The 24,641-nt window shown below is 43.3% G+C and overlaps 1 protein-coding gene across 2 annotated transcripts in view; it reads left to right on the top strand.

Moving 5' to 3' along the window:
* Positions 1 to 24,641, top strand: part of fam184ab (family with sequence similarity 184 member Ab) — a 123,262-nt gene that overhangs the window by 64,168 nt on the left and 34,453 nt on the right. For both annotated transcript variants that reach the window (XM_072362661.1, XM_072362662.1), the window contains exons 10-14: positions 8,167 to 8,289; positions 9,331 to 9,492; positions 9,639 to 9,760; positions 17,049 to 17,199; positions 20,067 to 20,279. In XM_072362661.1, coding sequence (XP_072218762.1) covers positions 8,167 to 8,289; positions 9,331 to 9,492; positions 9,639 to 9,760; positions 17,049 to 17,199; positions 20,067 to 20,279 — 771 coding nt within the window. The remainder of the gene's footprint in view (positions 1 to 8,166; positions 8,290 to 9,330; positions 9,493 to 9,638; positions 9,761 to 17,048; positions 17,200 to 20,066; positions 20,280 to 24,641) is intronic.

Consider the following 24,641-nt stretch of genomic DNA (forward strand, 5'->3'; position numbering starts at 1 on the left):
AGCTCCTGAGAGCAGCAGAAACAAGTTTGAACTCATGTTGATGTTGACATATTTAGTTGATATAGTTAATAAAAAGCAGTTTCACTGAAGTAGTTTCACTTCTACATACAGTAACAAGTTACCATCATCCACAGTATGATGTGACTTCCTGTGAGCAGCTTCAGATGAAGCAAATAAAACCCACTGAAGTGTGTCGCTGTCCCAGCTGTCGTGCTGCTCAGAGCTGCCCACTCAGACAGGAAGTGGTTTGATTTCTGCTCATGTTTCATATGTCTGTGTTTTTATTTGTGCCTCAGAGAATAACCTCTGAAACAACCAGAGATTAATGCCTTATTGCTCAGATTCTCTGCTTCACCAGCTGATTGAAGCTGGAACGAGTGGCTCAGTTTAAATGTGTTTACGAACGGTGAAAACTATCCCTGCGGCACAACTTAAAATTCACAGGTTTTATGAGCTGCTGTTGATGTTAAACTACAACTACTGAGACAGAAAAGTAGAAATAAGAAATGTTCAACACTGAAAACTCATGGTAATCTCTCATTTACTACCTCCCTGTTGGAGCCACTTTCTTTCCTGGAGCTCGTTAGTTCCTGTTTCTTTTGGTCAAAGCAGAATAGTCCAAGGAAAGGACCTAAAAAACACAGGTTCCTGGCACTTTAACCACCACCAGTTGATATATACGTCACCTGATCTTCACCAGTTACAGAGCAACACAATCATCGCTTATCTTGGTTGCTGTCCAGTATCCACTGGAAGAAGAAGCAGCTAAACAATGAGATCATAGTGAATGTTGGACAACTAAACCGGCCGTTACCGTGAAGCTTAAAGCCAAAAAAAGGGCAAGATGTGGAGGTGCCTCTCTGGATGTTTTACATCAGATTACTGCAGTATTAACACAGAACAGGATCTGAATACTGGACACTCCTCCATGTGTTCACACAGTTTTGTTGAAACACTGAAACATTGTTGTTTCCCACCTGATGCCAGTGTTTGTGTGGTGATATTAGATCATCTGAAACCCAGCAGACAGATCATCAGCAGTGACTCAGTCAAAATACAAGCTGTCAGCTCTCAGTCTCTCTGCTTTCTGGTTTTGCTGCCTGCCAAAAGATTTGGTCCTGTCACACAATTCAGTCTGTTGATGTCGTATCTGTCGATGACTGAGGGCTGATTATGAACGACAGGCGTCCCACATTGTCTGCATATGCTTTAGTACCAACACTGACCAGCAATGTGTTCTGCTGCAGACACCAAAGCGGATCTATTCCAGTCAGAAAACTCACAGTCCTGCAGTTTCTGCTGCCAGAGTTGTTCTTTAAAGGAAAAACCAGTGTTTGCTTAATGCCCCACGGACACTGTGAGCTGGTTAACCAGCAACGAGCCCGATTCGACCCTTTAAGCCAACATTGTTCACTGACATCGCCATCTGCCACAAGAGCCAGAAAGCAGCTATTTATTCTGTTTTGTCGAGGGACTTTGAACAGTAAAATGGCCTGGATATTGTTTCAGATCTTTTCATCATTTATTGATGGAACAGCTTTTCAGTAAAGGTCACACATCTTCAGTCCAGAAATCACCAAAGACACATAAATGGTGCTTTCACAGGTTGATCAAGTCAAAAATGACACGCGTGGATGAAAGAGCTAAACTAAAAGGGGTCTGAACCACCAAACAGAACCATGGTTTAGTTCATTTCTAGGTTTTGAGTCAATCCAATGATGTAAAGAAAGAAGAAAAATGCAGATGACAGCATTCAGCTGAGCAGGTTTCTCTGAAATGGACTCACAAACCACAGCAGGTTTATCGGTGACTGTAGTTTTCCTTCCTCCTGCTCCGTCTGTCCTGCAGGACATCGGTGGCTTTAACTGGCAGAGGGGCAAATTAGCACGTCTAGCATTTATTCACCCGAGTGTTTATTTGCATACAGTCAGAGTTCAACTCATACATGGGATCAGATTAAATCCTGTTGGCCTGACAAACCATGAAGGGCTCAGAAATGTCTTCAGAGATGACGACTGTTTGTTTCCTCCATGCTGATACTTTACGTTCAAATTTTAAGCTCAAGTAGAAGTTTAAAGTGGTAAAAAGTTGAAGTAAAAGTTAAGTTCATCACATGTTAAGATCTGTCGAGTGAATGTACTTTGTGTCCTTCCTGCTCTGCCAGGATTTTCTGCTCAAGCCTTTTTCCTGCACCGTGATAAGAGATAATATCCTAAATGGAAAAGCTACTTCCTTCAGAATACTCAGCAGGCTCTTTGCTGCCAGAGAAAAATAAATGTTGGGCAGTTGTGAAATGGGTGAGGTGACAAAGAAAGAGAATAAAGGTTCCTTTTATGTGAAAGGGACCCACAGCGTCTGTGTTGTATTATTCAGTGAACAAGCAGCTTGTTTTATATACCAAATAAAGTTTATTATCTTACCATGAGGATAAAAATTAAGCACATTTCACAGGCAAGTGACAAAAGTTCAGATTGCTGCAGAAAATCTGCATTTTATTGCGGGTCTCTGTAGATTAAATCACATCAAAAGAAGCTGCAACAGTGACTAAGAAGCTGGCAAACTCAAAGGAGGAAACGCAGCCTGCTGACGTGGGTGCACGCTTATATTTATCACCTATAAATGTCATCTGGGACACCACCGGGTTTGCATAATCTGCTGGAGAAGAGCAACCAGAAGGAGCCTCTGTCACTGTTCCCACGTTCCAACAGACAAATCAAACTAAAATCTCAATCTCAATGACAGCTAAATCCGTAGATGTTGCAGTGGATGGGGTCCACATGTGGAGGCTCCACGCAGCCTGCCTCATGAGTCATACAGGTGATAGGAGAGCTTGGAGTGTCAGCTGCTATTTTCGGAGGACGCTGCTCCTCCGGTTCGGTGACAAACGGCTGCTGCCGCGTGTCGTCGTGCCGGAGACGGATAGAAACTAATTGGATTGACGCTCTACCTCCACGAGGAAGGAAGCGTGAAAATGCACACAAACACAAAGAAAGCACCCGTTTTCTGTCTCTGCCGAGCGATTCTGCCGCGTCACACATTTCAATATTTGTCGCTTTTTTTTGCTCTTTAAACGAATGCGGAAATTAAGCCGTGTGGGAGATGTGGAGGTTTGACATTTAAAAGAGTGCAGATCTTAAAATTTAAAGTCCTGCTTGAATGCTCGTGACATTTACTTGACGTACGACAGCAAGCGGAGAGCATAAAGTCAGGAAAGTTACCAAAAGTAGGGCAACGTGATTTGATGGGGGGGATGGATGTTTGTTGGCTGAAGGGTTCGACTCCGGCCCACCTGTGTGTGTCTCTAAAACCCCCTGCGTTAATAATTTACTGCTCCTTACTTAACGCAGAGTGTGGCCGTCCTAACTGGCCTGAGGCTCATGCATACAGAGTACAGCAGTTTCTTAGGTGGTGCTCTTCCTCTGCTTATTGGAGTTTCTGTTTGGGCAGAAATGAGGCAGATTTCTGCAGCATCAAATCACATAAAATGGGCATCTGATGAGATATAAAGCTGTTACATCTCTAATGTTCATATAGGGGGGTTGAAATGAGATGTAATGGATCAGAACAGACCCAGACATTCATGGTTTTACATAAATTGGGTTTAACGGTTAAAATATTTGCATAAGCACATTTCTATGTGCACTCGGGTGGGTTAACAGTTGTTTTTTGGTAAAAACAGCCTGCAGCTTGTGGTTTGTACCACTCTGAGATGGTTTAACGCAGAGATAGATGCTATTTATCTTTGATATTCATGTTTTCTTATGTGTCAGCCAGGCACCTGAAAGTCTTAAGAGACCTTTAAAGAAACTAAAAGAACATCTGGGTATAAAAAGGGACTGGCTTCTTTTCTCTTGGTCTGACATCTCTGGTGTGGACGCTGTGTGACCCTGTGCTCAGTGTTATGTAACCTCCTCCTCTAAAGAGGATCGTCTCCAGCCGCATCGCTTTCAGTCTCCTGTATTTCTTTGCCCTCGGTGCTGAAGACACTGCAGCATCTGCACAAAGAAAGCCTCCTAACAGCGGAGCAGAGAGTTTACCGAGGCCCACGCTGTCCACACGTTAGGGGGGGGAGTTAAATTGCTCTGGAGTGCGTTTCTGGTGCATCGCACAACAAAGGTTCACCCCTTCGGACGTAAAGCTTTGGCTTCTACCACTGTTTCCCTTTTGTTTCAGAATCCTTTATAAAATAGAAGTGATTATCTGGTCTACAACTTGAGTTAATTACAGCTAAATCCAGTGTGTGTAACTTCAAACTTATGAGTCAATGACTCGTGCATCTATTACCACTTTTCAGGGCTCTTTTATCGAGTCTGTATCCCGTAATGACTCCTCATATCCAGCAACTATGAAAACGTCAGCTGTATTAGATTTTTATTTAAGAAGCAGGTTGTGTCTTTCATTTATGGCCGAGCAGAGGCTTGTAGCTCCCACTTTCATATCTCTGCTGGACTAATGCATTAGTTACAGTCTATCACAGCGCTCTGTGGTTTATTACTAACTCTTAAACTCACCACAGTTCTTATGAACGATTCTGAGGAGGACTCGGTTTTACTCCTGTTTAAATATGCTGCTTTGAATCAGGGTGAAAGCTGTTAAAGACGCTGATCTCAGCCCTGTGATGGACTGGCCTCCTGTCCGGGGTGTACCCCGCCTTTCGCCCAGTAGCAGCTGGAATAGGCCCCCTAAGATCCTGAACTGGATAAAGCTGATATGGAAAATGGATGCATGGAGGAAGCTGGTCTCATTGAACTAATTCTAAGCAACTTTACAAATACAACTGACACAATACAACAACAAAAAACACATAAAAACACAGGAAGATGGAGGCTATTTGTTCCAGTATCTCGTTATTCTTCTTGTGCCTGATATTTGGATGGTAACAAATAGCCGGATTCTGGTGTCAGCATGGCTTTCTATCTGATATGAAACACTGAAATCGTCTCCTAGGATTCCAAGCAGGGCCTGGGACCAGTTTAATGAGCCTGGGGTAGCAGTTCCAAGCCACAGCCCACCACTAATTTAACTACTGCCAAGGTGTACAGTTGCACAGTGTTATGATGATGCCTAATCTCCACAGACTCCTGTTTCCAGTCGCACAGCCATGTGAAGGCGAGTGATCGAGTATTCTCCTGCTTCAAAGTTGCATAACGAGGATGTGTTTGAAATGACTGAATGAATGGCTGCAGACCTGATCTGAGCAGACAGCTACATTAATAGAAGTCTGTTGTGCATTTTCGTTGTCATAAGATGTGCGTCCACCCCCCCAATGTGCTCAGAAATGCTCGGTTGTTCTCTCCTGTTGGTGATTATGGTGCAGAAATGTCCGGGCTGAACGAGCAGCAGTCTCATAGCAGCGTTCATTCGCTTCCTACTCCTTCAGTCATCAGTTTCATGTCTTTTCTGAAAAGCGACGGGGCAGAGAGATGAGACGAAATAGGTCTCCATCAGTCCTCCATCACCTGATTCTATTGTCTCATACAAGTAGAGTCTAGCTAATGATCCTCTCTTTCATCACCTCTATTCTCCCATCCACTTGAATTACACCATAATGAGAGCTGCCTGTGAGAAGGCAGCACTGTGAATCTGAATGAATCAGCTTGTTCTGACCCTCTAAATTGAGCTGGAAGGTGCAGCAGAAATCCTGATGTGTCATGATTGGGCCCCCCCATCTGACTTTATATTTCACCATCAGCCAGTGGCCCATCATACCCTCGATGCTGCCAGACTGCTTAGATCATTTTCTCTAGTTTATATGGGTAATAAAAGCTGCATTTGGAATGTGTTGCACTTTTCTTACTTTCATCTCCTGTTCACAATACATTAACAGCCCAGTTACTACCACAGATCCTGATGTTTGAAACATCTGATCTCATACCTAGAAAGGAACGTTGCTGATTGGAGTGTCACACGACCTTCTTCACCCACCTGGCACCAAAGAGCCAGAGGGGTCAGTGAACTAAAGATGTTTTCCTCAGAAATTGGAAGAGACCATATTTAAATATTTAACTTCAGGTCATCAGAAAACAGCTCTAAATCCTCCATATCTGGTAAATGTGTTAATGTACAGCTGTTTTCTCACCTTTTTCTGCAATAATAACGTCATAATTCTATTTACCAGCAGTTCTGCTCCTCACAAGATGCAAAAATGATCAAGTTTAGTGTCTTTAAAGCTGCATTTTGAAGCCAAAAGGTTGTACTTTTCAGATTTCCCAGAACATTCGATATGAAACGATTAATATTTCCAATTGGTTGTGTATTCCCAGTATTTTATTCTGTCAGGTCTTGTTTCACGGTGGCAGATTTGAGGTGAATGGCGTTATTCTCGGTTCATTTTCATCCTCACTCCTATTCCGCTGTTCTTCAGGGACCGGTGTGAGACGTGGTGTTATGACTTATTATCACATTTATTCACTGTTTTGCAGATGCATGTTTGCATGAATTAGTTGTCAGAGTTTTTTCTTGAGGGAAACAACAGCTGCAACAGTTATTATCCTGCCAACAGGTCAGACTTTTATTCATTAAGCCTTGCACATTCAGATCAGCTTCTCTTGGGTCCTAATCACTGAAATGAGAGCATGTCACTGCTGCCCATGCTCTGTTTTTCTATCACATGACAAAATCCATCCCCCTATCTTCTAAATAACTGTGGCCAATTACATTTGACGTTACAGCAATTTTCCCTGGCTCTAATTGTCCTTTGAAAGTCGCAGTCATTCCACAGTGTAACAGAAACCGTTTACCATCCATAAGCAGGCGTAATAAGCTTTATTATGGTGACAGTGCAGGGCTGAGTCTGATCTCTGTCAAGGACAGAAGAGAGAATGAAAAGGAAGTAGTTTATACAGATGAATTCATCGAATTTCATATCAGTACAGTGACTGGAGAGGTACTGCATTCATGTAAAGGATGTGACAAATGTGAGTTTTTGTCCTTTTTAGCCATGTTTTAGCTTTATCCGAGGTCGGGTTGCAATGTATTCCTCTCCCCAGCGACACTCTCCTGCTCCTCCTGGGGGATTCTGAGGCGTTCCCAGGCCAGAAGGGATGTATAATTCAAGATTCAAGAAGCTTTTATTATCCCGAGGGAATTAATTTAATTTATTAATCCCTCCAGCGAGTCCTGGGTCTGCCCCGGGGGCCTCCAGTCGGACGTGCCCTCGAAGGCTGAGTCCAGCCACCCTCCGAAGGAAACTCAATTCAGCCGCTTGTGTCTCGTTCTTTCTTAGATTTAAACTTTTCAGTTCTTCATCACAGGCAGAGCCTTCAGCACGTCCACTTCCTGCCCTGAAAAAGTCCCAGAAATGAGTTTCTGTTCTGCAGAATGACTGAAATGACTGCAAACATCGTCACCAGAGACTTGTTTTACATTCCTTTTTAGAAGAAAGAGACGTCTGTTTACTGTCCTGAAATCTAAATATCGCGTGCACTTTACTACTCGCCAAATGCTGGCAAAATAAACCTAAAACTTCCAGCAGTGGGAGTACAGAGACTCTCTTTCTCCTGAAAGCAAAAGCACCGTCTCAGAGCGCCGCGCAGACAAAGGAAAAGGAAAATATTCGAACTACGCTTTCCTTCCCAACATCTTTTACTCACTTTTTTATGTGCATAACAAACTCTTCATCTGAATTTCTCCATCTAAGCTGAATTCAAGGTTTTTGTTCAGCCTTGGAACAAGCACAGCGTCTTGATGGCCTTTAGTTTTTCTTGTTTTTACTTTAAAACGTGTGAGGGTGACCTCTAACCCCTAAAAGCTTGCTGGTGCTCTGTGGATGGAGATGTTTGGCAGGCTGCCACTGTTCGTTCCAGACCAGAACATGTCAGTAGCTATTAAACTGAATTTATTAGGCACAGAAAGAAGGTTACAGCGCTTAAAATAAGTGTTTTTTCACATAAAAACATCGTAATAAGCCCAATGACTGATTTGCCGTTTGGAATTGACAGTCTTTTGCCCTGTTGCCAGATCCGTTTAGTCAGATTTAAAGAAAACATTCACCTCTGCCTCATCTGTTTTCTGCCTTTTCACCCGGATGAGTCTTCATAGACGTGAAGCACCGCAGATGCTGATGAAACGCAGCGCTTACAGCTTGGAGACAAACAGTTTAAAGAGTCGCTGATTTCATTGCTTGGTATGTGTTGACGGCTCTGTGTTGCTGATCGGTTTCCACAGGAGCTGGAACAGCAGTTTGAGCGGGAGCGGCTCTCTCTGGAGGAGCAGAAGACGCTTCTCGGGCAGCAGCTGGATGAGCTGAGGGAGGAGCTGACATCCAAACTGAACGAAGCCAATGAGGAGGTAACACAGCATTAGTATGTCACCTGTTGCATTGATCCAGTAAGATTTCACAAACATTTGCACATTTAAAACCATTAGGAACTGTTTTTGATTGTTTCCATAGCAACTACACAGTAAGTTTTACTTACTGGGTGCATTGCATAGATGAAGAAACAGAAAACACTCAGTTTCATTCTTTTAATGAAAAATAAAATAGCCTCAAACGTCCCCACTGACCTTCGACTGACTGGTGAAATATAAAGAAAAGCTTTATGAATTCTTTAAAACTCTCTGAACGATAGACCTCTTATAAACTGAATGCTGAACAAACTGCAGGCTTGATCGTGAGCGTGCATGTAGCATGTTAGAAATGAGGTGTGGATCACCCTCAGGTCTGTTGCTTCCATCTCCCAGAAAAAACACATTAAAATTAACACAGTTATCTGAGAGGAAGCTAAAGACTCAAACCTGGCCTCGGGCTTTTAGTTGTCGAACAGATAAAATGCGAGTAATTGGCTTACAGCTTTCTTCTACAAACTGGATTAGTGTTATCCCTTTAAACCTTCAGCTCCGAGTCTGAACCTGAAACGGAACAAGTCAGCCCAGGTTTACCTTGAGATTATGTAAGAGTTGCCTAACTTAAACCTGTCAAAGGTTGAACGAATAGAGATGAAAGTTCGTTAAATTGGGTTGTTTTCATGTTAAAACTGTAGTTTAATTCATGTATTTCCATCCAGTCCAGACCCAGTGGTAAAAAGCTGAGTTTGTCATTTCACTCCAAACCCTCTGCTACAGTTTGTTGTTTCTTTGAACGCTCCGTGCACACATTATCAACTTAACCGTACATCTAACATCAAAGTCAGTTTGAATCTGATGCACTGGAGAAACATCCTGCCACGTTAGCACAAAGTACAAGAGCCTCGCTCATTAAAAAATCAGAAATGGAAACAGTTATTGAATACATTTTGATGGTGATTCCACCTCGCTGAGCATGAGATGCTGATGCAGTTTTAAAGGTGCAGCAGAGATGTATTTAGCTGCCCGAGTCTCTCCTCCTCGCAGGTGTCCCGGCTGCAGCAGGAGGTGAGGAAGGGGGAGCAGGACTTTGGAACAGCTGAGGGGCAGATCTCCACTCTGAAGGAGGCCCAGGACAAACTGCTGGAGGAGCTGGACGCCACCAGAGCCCGGCTGAGAGAGACCAGCAACCTGCTGACTGCGCTGCAGGTCGGAGACGTTCAAAACACATTCCTTATCCATCAGAACTTCTAAACTGTCACAAAGCATGTGGGAGAAGTTCAGCATCTTATTAGCTTTGATATATGAGCTTCTGGTAATTAATTTAAGCTTAAGACACCTGCTGTGCTCCACAGGGAGAGCTGGAGACCCAAAAGCGGCAACACGAAGCCAAACTCATCACCACCAAAGAAGAAGAGAAGCTTAAGATGGACAAGATGGCTCTGGAGCTGGAGCTCAAATGGACCGAAACTCTCAGGTAAGTGTGGTTGTGTGCGAGGATTTTAAATAGAAGGATGGATGAAGAATGGATTAAGAATAGATGAGAAATTAAAGTGCACACTCACAGAGGTACACGGAGCGTTAGCCATGGTGGGCTCTGCAGCTTCTCCCTCAGTCCAGTGTTAAAGTCTTCATTACCATCCATAAACCTTTGAAGTTTCCAAACAGCCCCAAACAATAAGGTGTGAACTGATGCACTTTTCACACAATAAAGCTGGTTGACACTGAACGCCTGCAACGTTAAACAGCGTGAAACTCTGTGCTTTCAGTACTAAAGCGTCTCCAGACCAGTGGATGCCACGATATGGGGGTAAATTATTGTCTTTTCTGAAACCTTTCTGTTCCATGCTGTGGGTTTCTGCACTCAGATCCACTCCTGCTCCGTTTCAAATGCACCCACAAGTAGGCGGTGATGACGTAATCGGTCGGCCTCATGTCTGGCACTTTGTTATTTGGTGGGATTTGAACTCTTCCGACAAGTGCTTATGATCCATGAGAAGCACTTTCACACGCACACACAACCCACAGCGTTTCGGGATGGATGCGAGCACATTTTGAGTCTGCCTTCACTCATTTATCCTTTCCAGTCACCTAAAAGGTGGCTGTAAATGTGGCTTTCAGGAGGGTCAGACACACGTTCTCATAGAGAGGAGGTGTAGATGACCACCATTTGATCCTCAAAACAAAAAGGGAGGCCCGATTCTATGTGGCAGAGGGAAGGCTTTGATGTCCCGGTGCTCCAGACCTCCTGGGACTGGGATCTTGGGCCCTTTCAGCCCGTTTGAAACACAATCAAAGCAAACCCTGCACAGATGATCCCAAGCTGAGGAGAAGTAGCTTTGAAGCTAATAGAATATTGCATGTTTTCAGAGCAAACCAAATGATTTACTGCGATGCTGACTGAATGATGAAATACTTCTCTGTCAGAATCAGATCTGAGTCTGAAGAACCTGTTAAACAGTGTTGATTTCAAAGTGTTTTCTTTCTGTGTCTCTGCCATCTTACGCAAACCTGCAGGGTTGTTTCATCAGTTCATGCCGCAGCTCTTTGTTAAGTTCACCTTTGATATTGACTATTATCTTCCTCTATGAAACCCACAGACATCTGTGCCTGAGTGCAGAACATTTTCTTTTAATTTAGTCTCCTTTGCACTCGTTCTGCTTTCTTAGAGGCTTTAATATAATAAAATCAAGTCTTAAACTGTATACAAACACCTAATTACTCTTTTAACTACCTTTGATTGAAGATGGGAACTTGGTTAGCACAGCAAGAAGGTTCCAGGTTCGATCCAGGCTGGGGTGTTTCTGGCATGTTCTCTCTGTGTATGTCTGGGTTCTCTCGGGTGCTCCAGCTTCCTCCCGCACACCAAAAAAACGTGCATGTTCGGTTAAGTGGTGACGTGAAATTGGAGCACGAACCAGTGTATTTCTGGTGCCGGTCCCAAGCCCGGATAGATGGCGAGGGTCGCGTCAGGAAGGCCATCCGGCGTAAAACGTGCCAAATCGACTCGCTGTGGCGACCCCTGATAGAGGGAGGTTGAAGGTAAAAATTGAGGAATCTGTTTTTTAAATAAAGCCCCAAACTGGAAGGCAGAAGGTGTCGAATTGTAGAATTGATGTTCGAATATCTGAAAGCTTTTTAGAGACTTTGAACCTTCTTCACAAACTAATTTCACCTTTATTATCCACTTCAATTCAAAACACTTTATTTTTGTCCCCAAGGGGAGATTTCTGTCACCCAGAGCGGTTTAATTAAAAGAAAAACTGTAGATATTAGTTTGAATTCATTGCTGAGACAATATTTCTGCATCTCTAAGTCCTGACATTGTGGACAATTTGCAAACATGAATGAAAGGAAACTGCATTATAGACAGTAATGAGCAGTAATTTGACATTAACAACAGAAAATGGCTCCATCACAGACAGATTTGGCTACGTTTCTTCTAATTTTACTGTTGGCCGTGTGGGCAGATTGTTCAGTCCATCTTCAAAGCGGAGCTGTGGCGATGAGAAATAAAACCCTGAATATTAATGCAGTGCTCTTGTCCTCCTTTGCCTCGTTCCCCATCTTCCTTTCACCTTCCCGTGTCTTTCTGCGAGTCGCTTTTTATTCTCTGGAGAACTTCCATTCATTTGGTGGCTGGGCTGAATCCGCTGTGGTTAGTGAGCCGCCTGAATTAAAGAGGCTGGCTTTAATCCCCGTTTCACACTGAAAGCAGAAGGTTTGTCTGGGATAGTGTAATCATGGAAAACGCTCTCAGGATTACCAAATGAACTGAGGAGGTTCAGCGGATAAGCACACTAAAGAGCCGAGTCAGCGGCGCTGCGGTCGTTTGTCCCGTCAGCGTCTCGTTGACCACGTAAGAAACTCAGATCTTTGTCTGTCAGCCTCACGAGTTTTTTAAAGCCAGAATAGTAGCTTCAACCTCAGAATGGCAGCAACAGCCAACGGATCCTTTATTTGGTTCACATTTTCCTTTAATATTTGTAGATTAATTCACTGCGCCGAATGGATTGAACTGGTTTGGGTGACCTTGTGGAATATAAAAAGGCTAAACATCAACATGGCTGCTTGTCACAGCTTGAGCTCAAGCTGTCAGGATATAAACTCCAGTGCAGACCAGAAGCAACAAAAGGCAAATGTAAGATTCTGTAGGATTCTGCAGAAGGGAGGAGATGGTTAGAACGGTCCTCTGAATCATCCTGGAGAGGAGGAAATAGTCCTTACTTTGTGAGAGTAGGAGTCCGAGCTGAGGCTCGGTGGGTGTGGATCTATCCAGACTACAGAGAGTCAGATACCGGCTGGAACCAGGGAACCGAGGCGTAGCAGCAATTGGTCGAGGCAGGCAGAAGCTGAGAGGACAGGAGTTAGTGAAAACCACGAGTAGGACATGATGATAGAACATAGAGATTTACCACTAAGTTAGTGAGGAGATCTGGCAGGAAATGGCTGCTCCTGCAGCTCCTATAAGGCTGTCTTATGAGGAACAATGAGGAGCGAACCAGACTCCGCCCAAGCCCCCCAGGAACACCTGCTCAGCCCACCTCAGACTCGTTCCTCAGGGTTAAGCAGACGTATTCCACACCTTTAGCTTTGGTTTGAAACAAATCGGTGTCCAGAGTTGTGTTCTTGTATTGATTAGTTGAGAGTGAGAAATGCAGAAGCCTGCTCCGATGTGAACTCTCCCACAGTTTGAGCCCAGAGAATCCGGGACAGACAGAGAAAAACATCCGTCTCATAACGCTGTTTCCTATTTAACCCAAGATGTGTGAAGACATAACCGTAATGATGGAAAAGGAAAGAAGCTTGTGGAGATGTTTAATGTGTAACCGTGAGAGACGCCTCTGATTTCAAACAGTGGTGAAATGAAAGGTAAAGGGGGGGGGGGGCTATTTAAACACATTTAATCACATTAATTTGTCACTAAATAAGAAACTTTCTCCTTCTTTTCCTGAGTTGAGGTGTTTGTGTGGTGAAAGACGTTTTTCCTGAACATTATGACAAAGAGAAGTTGACATTTTCCCCTTTTTGTTAAAGTAAGTGAGTAAAGTTTATTTATAGAGCCCTTTTCACAGGTTAAAAGCCACAAAGTGCTTTACGATAGTCAGAAAATAAAATGAAAGCAAAGAATTCAAGCAGTCACATATAAAAATATAAGAGCACAGGACATAAAAGCATGAAACAGAGCCTTTGCCTGAATCAAAGGGTCTTTAGCTGCTTCTTAAAAGTTTCAACAGAATCAAGGCAGCGTGAAGACGTTCCACAGTCTGGGCGCCACTGCTTTAAGAGTCCCGTCCCCTCGAGACTTAAAATGGAACCACGAGCCGTCTTTGACCAGCTGACATCGGGCTGCGAGAAGGGCTTTGGATATCTAAGAGATCTCCGATGTATGAGGCTCTAAACCTGAGAACTAAAGGTTTTAAAATGGATTCTAAAATATACCGATAGGCAGAGCAAAGAGGCCGAGACGGGAGTTATATGACGTCTCTTTCTTTTGTTGGTTAAAAGCCTGAAGACGGCCAAGGTCCTCTTTATCGAGGCTGTTGTACGGCTTTATTTTCCCAAAACTCGTTGATCAAATATCCTAATCAATACCTAAAGGTCAAAGGTGGAACAACTTAACGGTACAAAGATTTATATTGGAAGATATTTTCATTTTTACATATTTTATCTGAGGGCGTTTGAAAAGCTACATTTTGAAGAATTTCTGCAGAATGATTTCAGTTATTTCGACAGATGAAACAAAGAGTATCAGAGTTGATCTTCTAACCTGACATAAATTAGATTAGTTGAATATCGCTGTTCAAATTGCTGATGTATCAGTGATTCTCATCATTAGTGCATCAAGTGGAATTAATATATGTACCTCATAGCATCGAGATTACCTCACATTCATTTAGTCTGGCTACACGGAGCTTTTTTATCTCTACCACACACTGATGGATGCATCTGTGGCACTTTGGGGTTCAGTGTACGGTCACAGCAACATGTGGTCGATGGAAGCCGGGTGTCAAACTGACAACTTTCCGATTGCATACTGAGCTCCTGAGCTAAAGTCGTCCCAGTAGGAGACAGATGTGGACTGCAGGCAGTCAGCCGAGCTCCCTCACTCTGTGAGAAGGAAGCCACGCTGCTGGAAGTCCTGCAGAATGAGGCATCGTCCTGCTGAAATAACCTCCCGGGAAAAACTCCACCCTCCAAAATTCAGTGGCACCTTCACACAGATGAAGCCCTCCATGCCATGGACTCTGATGCAGCCCATTCCATCACAGACGCTGGCTTTAAACCTTCCTCTGAGAACAGCTGGATGCTCTTTCTCATCAGTTTTTCCCAGAAGCAGCTGAAACGTGGACTCATCTGCCCACAGAACACGTGTCCACTGTCTTTCTGTCCATCTGAGATGAGCTGGAGTCCAGAGAACTGGGCCGTGGTTCTGCACAGAGCTGATATATGGCTTCCTCCTTGTGTGATGCAGCTTCAGCTCACATTTCTGGATGCAGCCGTGGACTGTGTTGAGTGGAAATGCTTTTCCCAGCTCCTCCTGAGCCCATGTGGCTGTATTGATCATGGCGGCCTGACGGTTTCTCCTGCAGTGCTGCCTGAGGGCTCCGAGCTCATCCAACAGTGGTTTCTGTGCTTGGCCTTTCCACACTGAGATTTCCCCAGACTCCCTTAAACCTTTCACAATACTCTGCTCAGCTGATGCTGAAAGACCAAAGTTCTTTACAGTCATCTATGATTGGCTGGCAGAGTTTGGCTCAAAGCGGTGAGGCACAACCAGTCCTTGCTTAGATAGACTGAACATTCAGTGGAGGCTCCTTTTATACCCAATCCTGACACCCTCACCTGTCACCAGGTAATCTGCTGATTGGAGAATCTTCCAGAAAGCTGTTACATATGTAAACTATGCATTTTTCGCATTTTATTCCAAATAAAACAAAGTGAGTCACTTATTTGAACACATTTACAAACTGCACACCTTTTATTGCATCTCACACAGCTCACAACTGGAATTATTTCAAAGCCATTTGTACAGAAACCCAAAGTCCAGCCACTTATGCCACATTTTTCTGATGTTTCTCCCCGTCTTTAACAGTTTGACCCACTCTCCAGTCCTCCTTATGTCTGCCTTATCTCTCTTTGTGCCCGGCACATGCTGCAGAACGATGCTTATTCTGTGAAAGCTCAGGTCTGTGTGTGATGCAGGGAGGAAGGCGATGATGTCAGTGACTGCATGCTTTACACTGAGAGAAGACACGAATGTTGGCACGGCGTGAGGCGTGCTGCACAGCGAACGTGACGGTCTGCTGTGCGACTGCATGAGCGCGTGTGCATTTTTCTGTGTGTGAAATCCTGCTTTCAGTCTGACACTTTCTAGCTCTGAGTGACAAAAAATCGTGTTTGTTGGATACTCCATTTAACAGCTGCCATTTCAACTCCCACTCAGCTATTAGTTTGGAAATGTGCAGACGCACACGCGCGGTCAGAGCTGTTAACACAAGTGTTAAAGAGTGATCGTCGCCCAGAAGAAGCAGTGTGGAGGTCTAATGGCACAGTCCAATTTATCGCTGTCATTAAGGGGACATCAGGCTCTCTAAAACATCTTTACCATCACAGCAGACCTCACAAAAAGAAGGAAAAATGCTAAAGTGATGCAGAAAAGCAACATATAACTGCTGCTGTCTTTGAGCTGAATGTTTCAGTCAGCAAACAGGTACAGATGGCATCTAACCAGGGAACATTTAGTGTCTTAAGGCTCACAGTGGTGCTTAAATGTTTAGAATTAACCTTAAACGTGATCATTTGCATGAGTAAGACGAGACTAAAGGGAGCAAAACACACAAAAAGATTAGATATTAAGTCATTTATTGAGAAAATGTTCAGATATTAGGTATTTGTCAGTGAGTAAACCTTTGATTTCAGTATTTATCTCAAATAGGTGCAACAATAGAAGCAGTTTTTAAGTCCCACAGATCAGTTTGGAGGAATTTCAGCCATTTCCTCAGTACAAAACTGCTCTAATTCTCAGTTTTCTGTTGGAAGAAGGTCAGCAAATGTTCTTTGGACTTTGTCGATATGTTGCAGGATTCATTGTCAAGCCGGTCCCAGATGCAGCAAATCGGGCCCAAACCATGATCCTACCACCTCCGTTTCACAGATGGGATAAGATTCCTGTGTTGGAATGCAATTCTATCCTTTCTCTGAACATATCACTCCATATTTTAACCAAAATGGTTGAATTTGTTCCACAAAGCAGCTCCTTCAAAGCTTCATCTCCTTCTCCTGTGTTTCTTTATGACCTAACATACTATTTCACATATTTTATTGAAATATCTTGTTAGTAGACCAGAGAAGTTTCTTCATTTGTACATAATATGCTTAATTTGCAAATAGATGATTCTTCTTTGAATAAAAGCAGGGTGATCATCCCGTAGATTGAAAGATAAAACCACTCTAATTTCACCTTAAAAACGAGCCATTTATCCTACAGGTTCACATACTTTTCCTGCTTACAGGTACAGTACTGTGCATAAGTCTTAAGATATTCCTTATGTCTTGATGTAGCAACAGGAAAATGGGAAATAAGTCATTTTTATAACCTGTAGGTTGAGATCAAGCGTTCTCTCCACTGTCACATGGTCCTTCTTACATTGTTTGATGGTTTTAATCATATTTGTCTTTATGTTTTGTTCCCCCCCCCCACTTTGAATCGATGCTGCTACCTTAAGCACTGAGTTAAATGTGTGTATCGCTTGGTGTTACAGGCAGGAGTGTAAGAAGCTTCGTGAGGAGCTGAGAGAGGAGCACGAGGAGGACAAGGCTTCGGCTCTGGCTCAGCTGGCACAAAGCAAAGAGCAGGAGCTGAGCAATGCCAGGGAGAGCTGGCAGAGGAAGGTGGAGGACCTGCTGGAACAGGTGCGGCTTAGCAGTGGCAGCTTATACCTGGTGATCATGAGGCTGCTCGTCCAGCTTGCTTGTCTCTTTTATCTATTTTAAAGCAGCAAATTGGAAGAGTTACACGTGTTTTTTAGGTGTTATTTAGGAAGGTGCTACTTGAGGTGAAGTCCAAAGACAAAGAGCTTATATTTCCTGGATCTCTTAAGGGCCTTTAGCTGAGTAATCTGTGTTCACTTGATTAAAAGTTTAATCTTCAACTTATAATCAGTGGGTCTTTTTCAGCACCAACACCCTGAAGCCTGCAGCCTGTGGCTGAATGGCTGTAATTATACCAGTTGAAGAGAAAAGAAGCAATAAGAGCAACTGCTCCTCTTCTAAGCTGTCTGTAAGACCCGCCCGTCTGCACCAGCCTGATTTATTCTTCATCACTTAATCACACATTCATTACAGAGAGCTGTACAACACACGGCAGAGCTGAGAGCTGTTGTTAATCACTGCAAATAACACTGATGTAGCATGACCGAGCAGCGTGTGCTCATCATACATCCTGATGGGGCTTCTTTAAGCTAATTCCTGCATGGGCGTCAGCTGCCGATGATTAATGCGCCCGCTCCGCATCTCGCAGTCAGATAAACCATATTTATTTGATTTAACGTCAGTCTGCACACGAGATGATGTTTACAAATCAAACGGCCTTCAATTTAACAGACGTGAGCGATGCTTCGAGGCGTGAGCTGATGTGACTTTTCTCTGAAATTCTCTGATTCCAAATCGAGTCGCTGCAACTCAAAGGGGGTCAGCAAAATCTGTGCTTGTACACAATCGATACAACTTTATCCCACAGAGAGGAGCCGTAATACAGCTCCGAGCTGTGATAAACCCTCGGTGCTCAACCTGCCGGTGCAAACAACAGGAAACATAATGGTGCATTTGGCAGCTAAAGAACTGGATATTTCTCTGTTTGTGGAGTCCTAACCCAAGACTGAGTGTGAGACCATGAGATTCATGTTAGTTGGGCAGGAAGACAGCTGCTAATAAATCCCAGCGTTGCCCTGCGTTTAGTGGATGTGTAAACGGTTCGTAAAACTGGGTCTCTGCAGAAAACATGAACACAAAGCAATTATTTGCCAATGATTTAAACTCTACACTATATTCAATGCCTCAGAGTATTCTTTAACTCTTACATGTTGTCTTTGAACTATTTTCGACTCCACATAAGGTTTAAATGATTTGCAAAGCGTTGCATTCACACATCAGATCAGGAAATGCGGGTGAAGCCATGTTAACACATTAGGAAAGGCAGGTACACGAGGAGCTGCAGAAAGGTGCATTTTCAACACAAAAAATAGTACTTCTTGTGTCTGCCTGCAAATAAACAATTGATGCGCCCTATTGATGCATCTTTAGGAGGTGAAAATGATGTATTTTTACTCATCACATCAGTTCACATAGCAGCTGTCAGCGGGTGAGAGGCAGGGTACCACATGGACAGGTTGCCAGTCCATCACAGAGACAAACAACCATGTTTGATCCACTGACAGTTAATTTCAGATCAGCAGCTAACCATAACGATCATATTTGTGGACTGTGGGTGGGAGGAAGTCCCCACAGAGAACCCATGCAGGTACAGTGACTGCAGACTTTAAAATATTAAGCTTCAGGAGACTCATTAAAGAAACCAATAAAATGGGGGAGGAAACTTGATGGAAAGCATTAAACATTATTACACTGGTTGAGTTAACAAACTCGATCTGCAATTGAATGTTTTCTGCCACCAAGTTTAATAGTTTGATTGAAGGAAGCTACAGCAGTGATGATTTTGTGCCTTTAAAATAGAGCAAATGTGTACAGTAATCACCCGGAGGACCATTTGTTTACCTTGCAGGTGACTTTTCTGATAACCGTAGCTTCAGGTGCAGAAATGAAACCTGATGTTTCTGTATGTAACAACATGCTGAGGTGCTACACACAGATCCCATTGTTGCACTCAGGCTTTAGCACGTATAACTGCAGATGATCAACACCTACCTCGGTGAGGTTTCACAGTACTAATGAATTATTCATTCAGATAATTCCCTTCTCTTTGCTCCCCGCCTGATTGTCGAAGCCAACTTTAACACTTACTAAGGCGGACGAGGTTAGCATCCCTCGGCAAGAGCTTTGCATCCTTCCAACAAGTGTTCCTGCATCCAGTCACAGTTTGGGATCTTTGCATCTTGCTTCACCACCAACCGCAGCTTAACAGTACAAAAAGACTCTATTACAGCTTCAGATCATTCAGAACAGGGAAAACTGAGCACATCACTTTGCACCGGTTACCTGTTACCTACAGAATGGACTTTAAAGAGTTGCTGCTGGTTCACAAATCGGTCAATATTCTCCTTGTAGGATATAAAATGTGGACACTGAGCTCTTTAGGGGCAGTCAGTGGGTAGAAGCTCGAGTATCATCCAGCTGCTTTCTTGTGCCTTTGTTCCATAAAGTTTGATTTATTTATTTTAACTCCACTGTACCTTTTTCCTGCTGTATTTTGCCTTTGCTTATGAATTTGCCATAAGAAATAAACCTTACCTTGCCTCATTATTTATGAAAGAATACTGTTGATCCTCTCTAAGCACTTGATGAGGATTTTAGTTTTTTCATTTATTGCATTAAAGCTGCAGGTTGCATATAGTTAAAGGCTCTTTCACTGGAGGCTTCGGGATGTATGCGTTTAATTTAGCCTGATTTCCAGCCCCTCCAGCCTGCTCTTTATTATCCTGCCACAGACAGCCTGAACTCTGACCTCTCAAACCTTTTATCCAGTTGTTTTCGTGTGCAGAGGCGTTGCCGCCTGTTCCCCTGCCTGCAGACCACTGATTCTCTGTCCTGCACGGCTTGTGTAGATATCCCTGTTGAAGCAGAGTCTGGAGATGCAGCTGTCCCAGTCGCAGTCGTCGCTGCAGCAGCTGCAGCACCAGTTCAGCCAGGAGAGGGAACACCTGAGGATGCAGCTGGACGAGCTGCAGATGGAGCATCAGCGGCGACAGCAGCGTCTGCATGAAGCTCACCTCTGCTCCATGCAGGACATGGAGCACACCAGGCAACGTGACCTGAAGGTAGGCGGTGGCAAACACTCACTCAAACTCTGACAAACAGCTTTATTTAATGTGAATCTGTTGCACCATATATGAACAGTTTCTCATCAAAATGCATTGTCTACATCTTTGAGACCAAACAAGCTTAAAGGTATTTTTCTCTTTAATAAAGTCCGTATGCTGTGACTTTACTCTGCAATTACATCACCACCACCACCAAGAGTCATCATACGTACTGCTGCATACTGTATACAGAGGTCTGTGAGCTTAAATCGTTCCTCTGTAGACGCAGTTGTGGTAAAAACAAATAAATACAGACATATTGTACATTTATAAGCGACCCTTAAGCACCACAGTATGCAATTTATGTTTAAATCTTAAACCTAGAGACACTGCTGCATCTTTTTCATTACAGCTAGCAGAGATGCTTTCATCCCACACCGGAACTCTTTCCGATATTTTGTTCATTTAAATAATGTGGATAAAGGTAAAGTTAATGGACTTTCATCGTGAGGCATGCGACGGAGTTTTTACCGGAGGAGGCTAAAGCCACCAAACAAAATGTGATTGGCTCCTTTCTCACTGCTGCTTTCCCTTTTCATTTCGCTCAACCTCGATGTCTCAATAAATGATGGAAGGCAGAACTAACAATGTCATGACAATAGCAGTCTGTCTATATTTCCTGTTGCTTTCTGTGAAACCAGCTGATTTGATACAGACTGATGGAATTCGTGTCTGAGTTTTGGATGATAACAGCCGAGGCAACAAGTCATATATAGTGATATTAGGCCTGTTTCACGATATGTATTGAATGCATTTGATCTTTAACTTCACCTTCTGAGCCTAAAAAGTCTTAAATAAATGGATTAAATGTAAGTAGATGGGAAACAGGGGCACTGAGTTTATTCAGCTGAACAAAGAAGGCGTGAAAAGATGCTGCCACACTGGAAATATGCAGCAATGACCCACAGTATCAAAACTACCAAGAATTCTAATCCTGCTATTTCATTCAAATCATTTCCATCTTCAGAGAGAATATGAACTGCGAGTTTAGTATCTTTGTCATCCTCTCTGCCAGTTAGAGTCAGGAGAAGCCATCCTTGATATTTTAATTCAATGGAGCATCGTCAGAGTCAAGGTTAGACTGGCAGTGACTCATCAGCTCTATCACTCAGCTTCTGTATCACGTAGTTTTAGTAACAGCGCTGTTTCTTCCATAAAATGTCAAAATATGCATGCTCAAACACAACATATCCACTCTTCAAGGTGCCAAGAAAATGTTCTTCAGTGTTAATCCCTCCGTTTCTCAGTCAAGGTCGGTTTGGATCAGCCATACATCACAACTCTGAATCCCCTTCTCCTACTGGATGCTGTAATTGTGTTAATGCTTTCAGGAGAACGGAGGTCAGAGAACAGCGTCCTTATGATGCCTTTCTACCAACTTCTTGAGTACAAATTTGAATGTTGAGGAAGGATAGCAGCTCCTTTATTGTTCAAACCAAACCGACTGCTCTAACGAACACGTTCTTCTCTGTTATCTTGTCTTCTCTGATGCACAATTACTGTGTATTACCACAAAAAAGGGCTCTTTCTCCCATCACAGCCTTATTTAAAGGGGAACTCTGGTATTTTTAAACCTAGACCTTATTTCTAGCATGAAATACGTTCATCTACTCACCGAGAACGGTTCATTCAGCTCATTCACTCCGGTAAGGACGTCCATCGTACTCAAAGTTGTTGTCCACGTCGTCAAAATCTGATAAATATCCTGCCATGTTGCACAAAACTATCAGCAGCAAACTCCATGTGAAGTTAGCCGACTGTCACAGAGAAAGGAGTAAATAAACTGTGCTGCAGCGGCGGGTCGATGACGTCATCCCAGTAGAAAGCCCTCTATAAGCCCCCCGATAGCCACCAATAACAACAACACAGCAGCTATGAGCTAACAGAGCTATAGTACGCATTCATTCATTCATTCTTCTTAAAGTATTGGTGAAATAAAGACAGATAATGCCTTATTTAGAGGCTGCATCCTCTAAGCCCCGTTCACTCCGTTATATGGATCTCGAGTTATCTAAATATCTTCTGAAGGACGCCGACTTTCACCAAACTGTTCTCAGTGAGTAGATGAACGTATTTCATGCCAGAAATAAGGTCTAGGTTTAAAAAAATACCGGAGTACCCCTTTAATAAGTGGAACTGAGTGTTAAAAGGCTTCCACGGTGAAGGTGTGTTTATCGTTCAGCCGGCGGTGCGGGGAGAGAAAACTCAATTATCGAGAGTGGAGCCATTTGAAGGATGATTTGTGTCTGTGTGTGTTTGGGTGGATGGAGGAGGCACGTTCATATTGCCGGGTGTTATCTCTTCACAGTTCACAGGAAGTTATATCCAGGGAGTAATAAAACAGTTTCAAATCCCTGCAGTTGAAGCACGCACACATTCACATAACAAGATTTAGTTTCCCGACTTGCTGCTACAAAAAGCGTGGAGTAGAAACGGGGAATGTGCATGAGGCAAGTGGCGGCTTATCTTCTTCCGTCTCACTTTGTTTTGCCCGTGCACCGAGAGGGAGAATTGTCTTACTGGGACAAGTGCACTTCTCAAAGGAAAAGTTGGATACAAATGCAACCCAATAAACTAAATGTAGAGGCGTCCACTGTGGTGCAGCTCGGAGAAACATTACATTAAACATGAAAGGAGACAGAATGCAGTGATTTTTTTACCCCCATTTTGAATGAGAAAAGTTTGAAAACAGTGATGTTTCATACCAAGTGATGAAAGAATCTCCCAGAAAGGTTGAATCATTTGCTCAAGCAAACAGCCCCTGTTCCATAAATGTTGGGACGCAAAGATCTGCTCATCATGTTAACTTAGAACATAGAGCAACAAAGGGGGTCCGTCCTGCTTGTTTAGCAGACGGGGAAATATATATTTAATGCATTCTGCAATGAAAAGATGACAAACGAGGCCCAGAAATGTGTAGCAGCTGGAATCAAAAACAGTAGCTGATCTCTTCAGTTCCCAAACACTCCCAGAAGAACAGGTGCTGAAACACTGCTGCTGGCTGCTAGCATGAGCTTTAGATTCAGAATGTATCAACATTTCTCATTTAAAATGACTGATGTCCATGTGGACGCATCCTTCTTCCATCCACATGTCCTCACAGCTCTCATGGAGCCCGTGTTTTTCAACCTAATAGCTGAAATTGTGTTTTTGGCTTATTTGTAAATGTTAAAATAAGATGGTAAACATTTAAATGTCAAAACTAATGGGCTCATGAACTCGATATTTGCTTTTACTTCTGATTTATCATCCTCGCTTCTTTCTTGTGATGTGACCTGAAATGTGATCGGGGAGCAGTCGCGCCTCACAGTGAGATACCGAAGACGTTAAACAGGCCTTCGTCTTCAGCAGGCTGCCGTCGTGCGCTGCTCTCTGTTCAGGAGAAGCTTTGAATGAGGTGAACATCATCGTTCCCAACCCAAGTTACCCCCATTTCAAAGTCCTTCAGGTTAGTTTAGGCATTAAAATTCTTAGGTTCTCTTAGGTTTAAGACAATTTAGGCCCTGAATGCACATCAGACACGCTCTCAGGCTGCAGCAGTCTCAGACGCCTCGGTTCCTTCAGCTCTGTCTTTAAGTTGTCCTCTGGGTCAGGATTAAGAGCTGAGGCTGCCAGAGGGGCTGAGCCTGCGTCTCAGTCCTGTCTTTGTTTATCTTCAGCACTTGTTCATCGGTATCGCTCCTTTTTATGTAGTTAAATGTATTCACCTACCGGTAAAGTCACAGATATTGACGGTCCAATAATGCAAAGAAGACTGAGTGACCAGGCCTCCACACACACACAGGAGGAGGTGAATGTAACAACATTAAACTCAATTGGTAATTATAGGATTCAATGTGATTACGAGTGATTAATGTTCTCCCTTTAATTAAAGGAATAAAAGCTGTGCTTTTTACTGACCCGCAGCACAAAAGCATCAATGATCAATACCAATGAATAAGACAGATTAAAACTCGCTTTCTCGTACTGTGATGCAGTGTCCCGCTGGACTTTCAGCGCACATGTGCAGTGGCTGCTTAAGGACAGTGAGGATTAGCTGTGAAAATGAAAAGTCCTCAAGTATTGTGGTGGCGATTATTAGAAGTCTCAGCGAAGTTTGAACATCTGTCCTGAAACCTTTGGAGCCAGAAATGCTAAAGTGTTGTGGCAAGAGGCTTAAAATAATCTCATTTTGAAGAAAATTATCAGTTTTGTCACATATTTACTGAGACAGACAATGTTTGATGCTGCTTAAAAATCAGTTTAGAGACGGTGACGCCTCCCAGCTGGCATTGGCTGCCTCACAGGAGAAAGAAGGCATAAATACAGACGTAGGATTCA

Source organism: Leuresthes tenuis, unplaced genomic scaffold (genome assembly GCF_036924035.1).
Source record: "Leuresthes tenuis unplaced genomic scaffold, fLeuTen1.0.hap1 SCAF_13, whole genome shotgun sequence".
Classification (NCBI taxonomy): domain Eukaryota; kingdom Metazoa; phylum Chordata; class Actinopteri; order Atheriniformes; family Atherinopsidae; genus Leuresthes; species Leuresthes tenuis.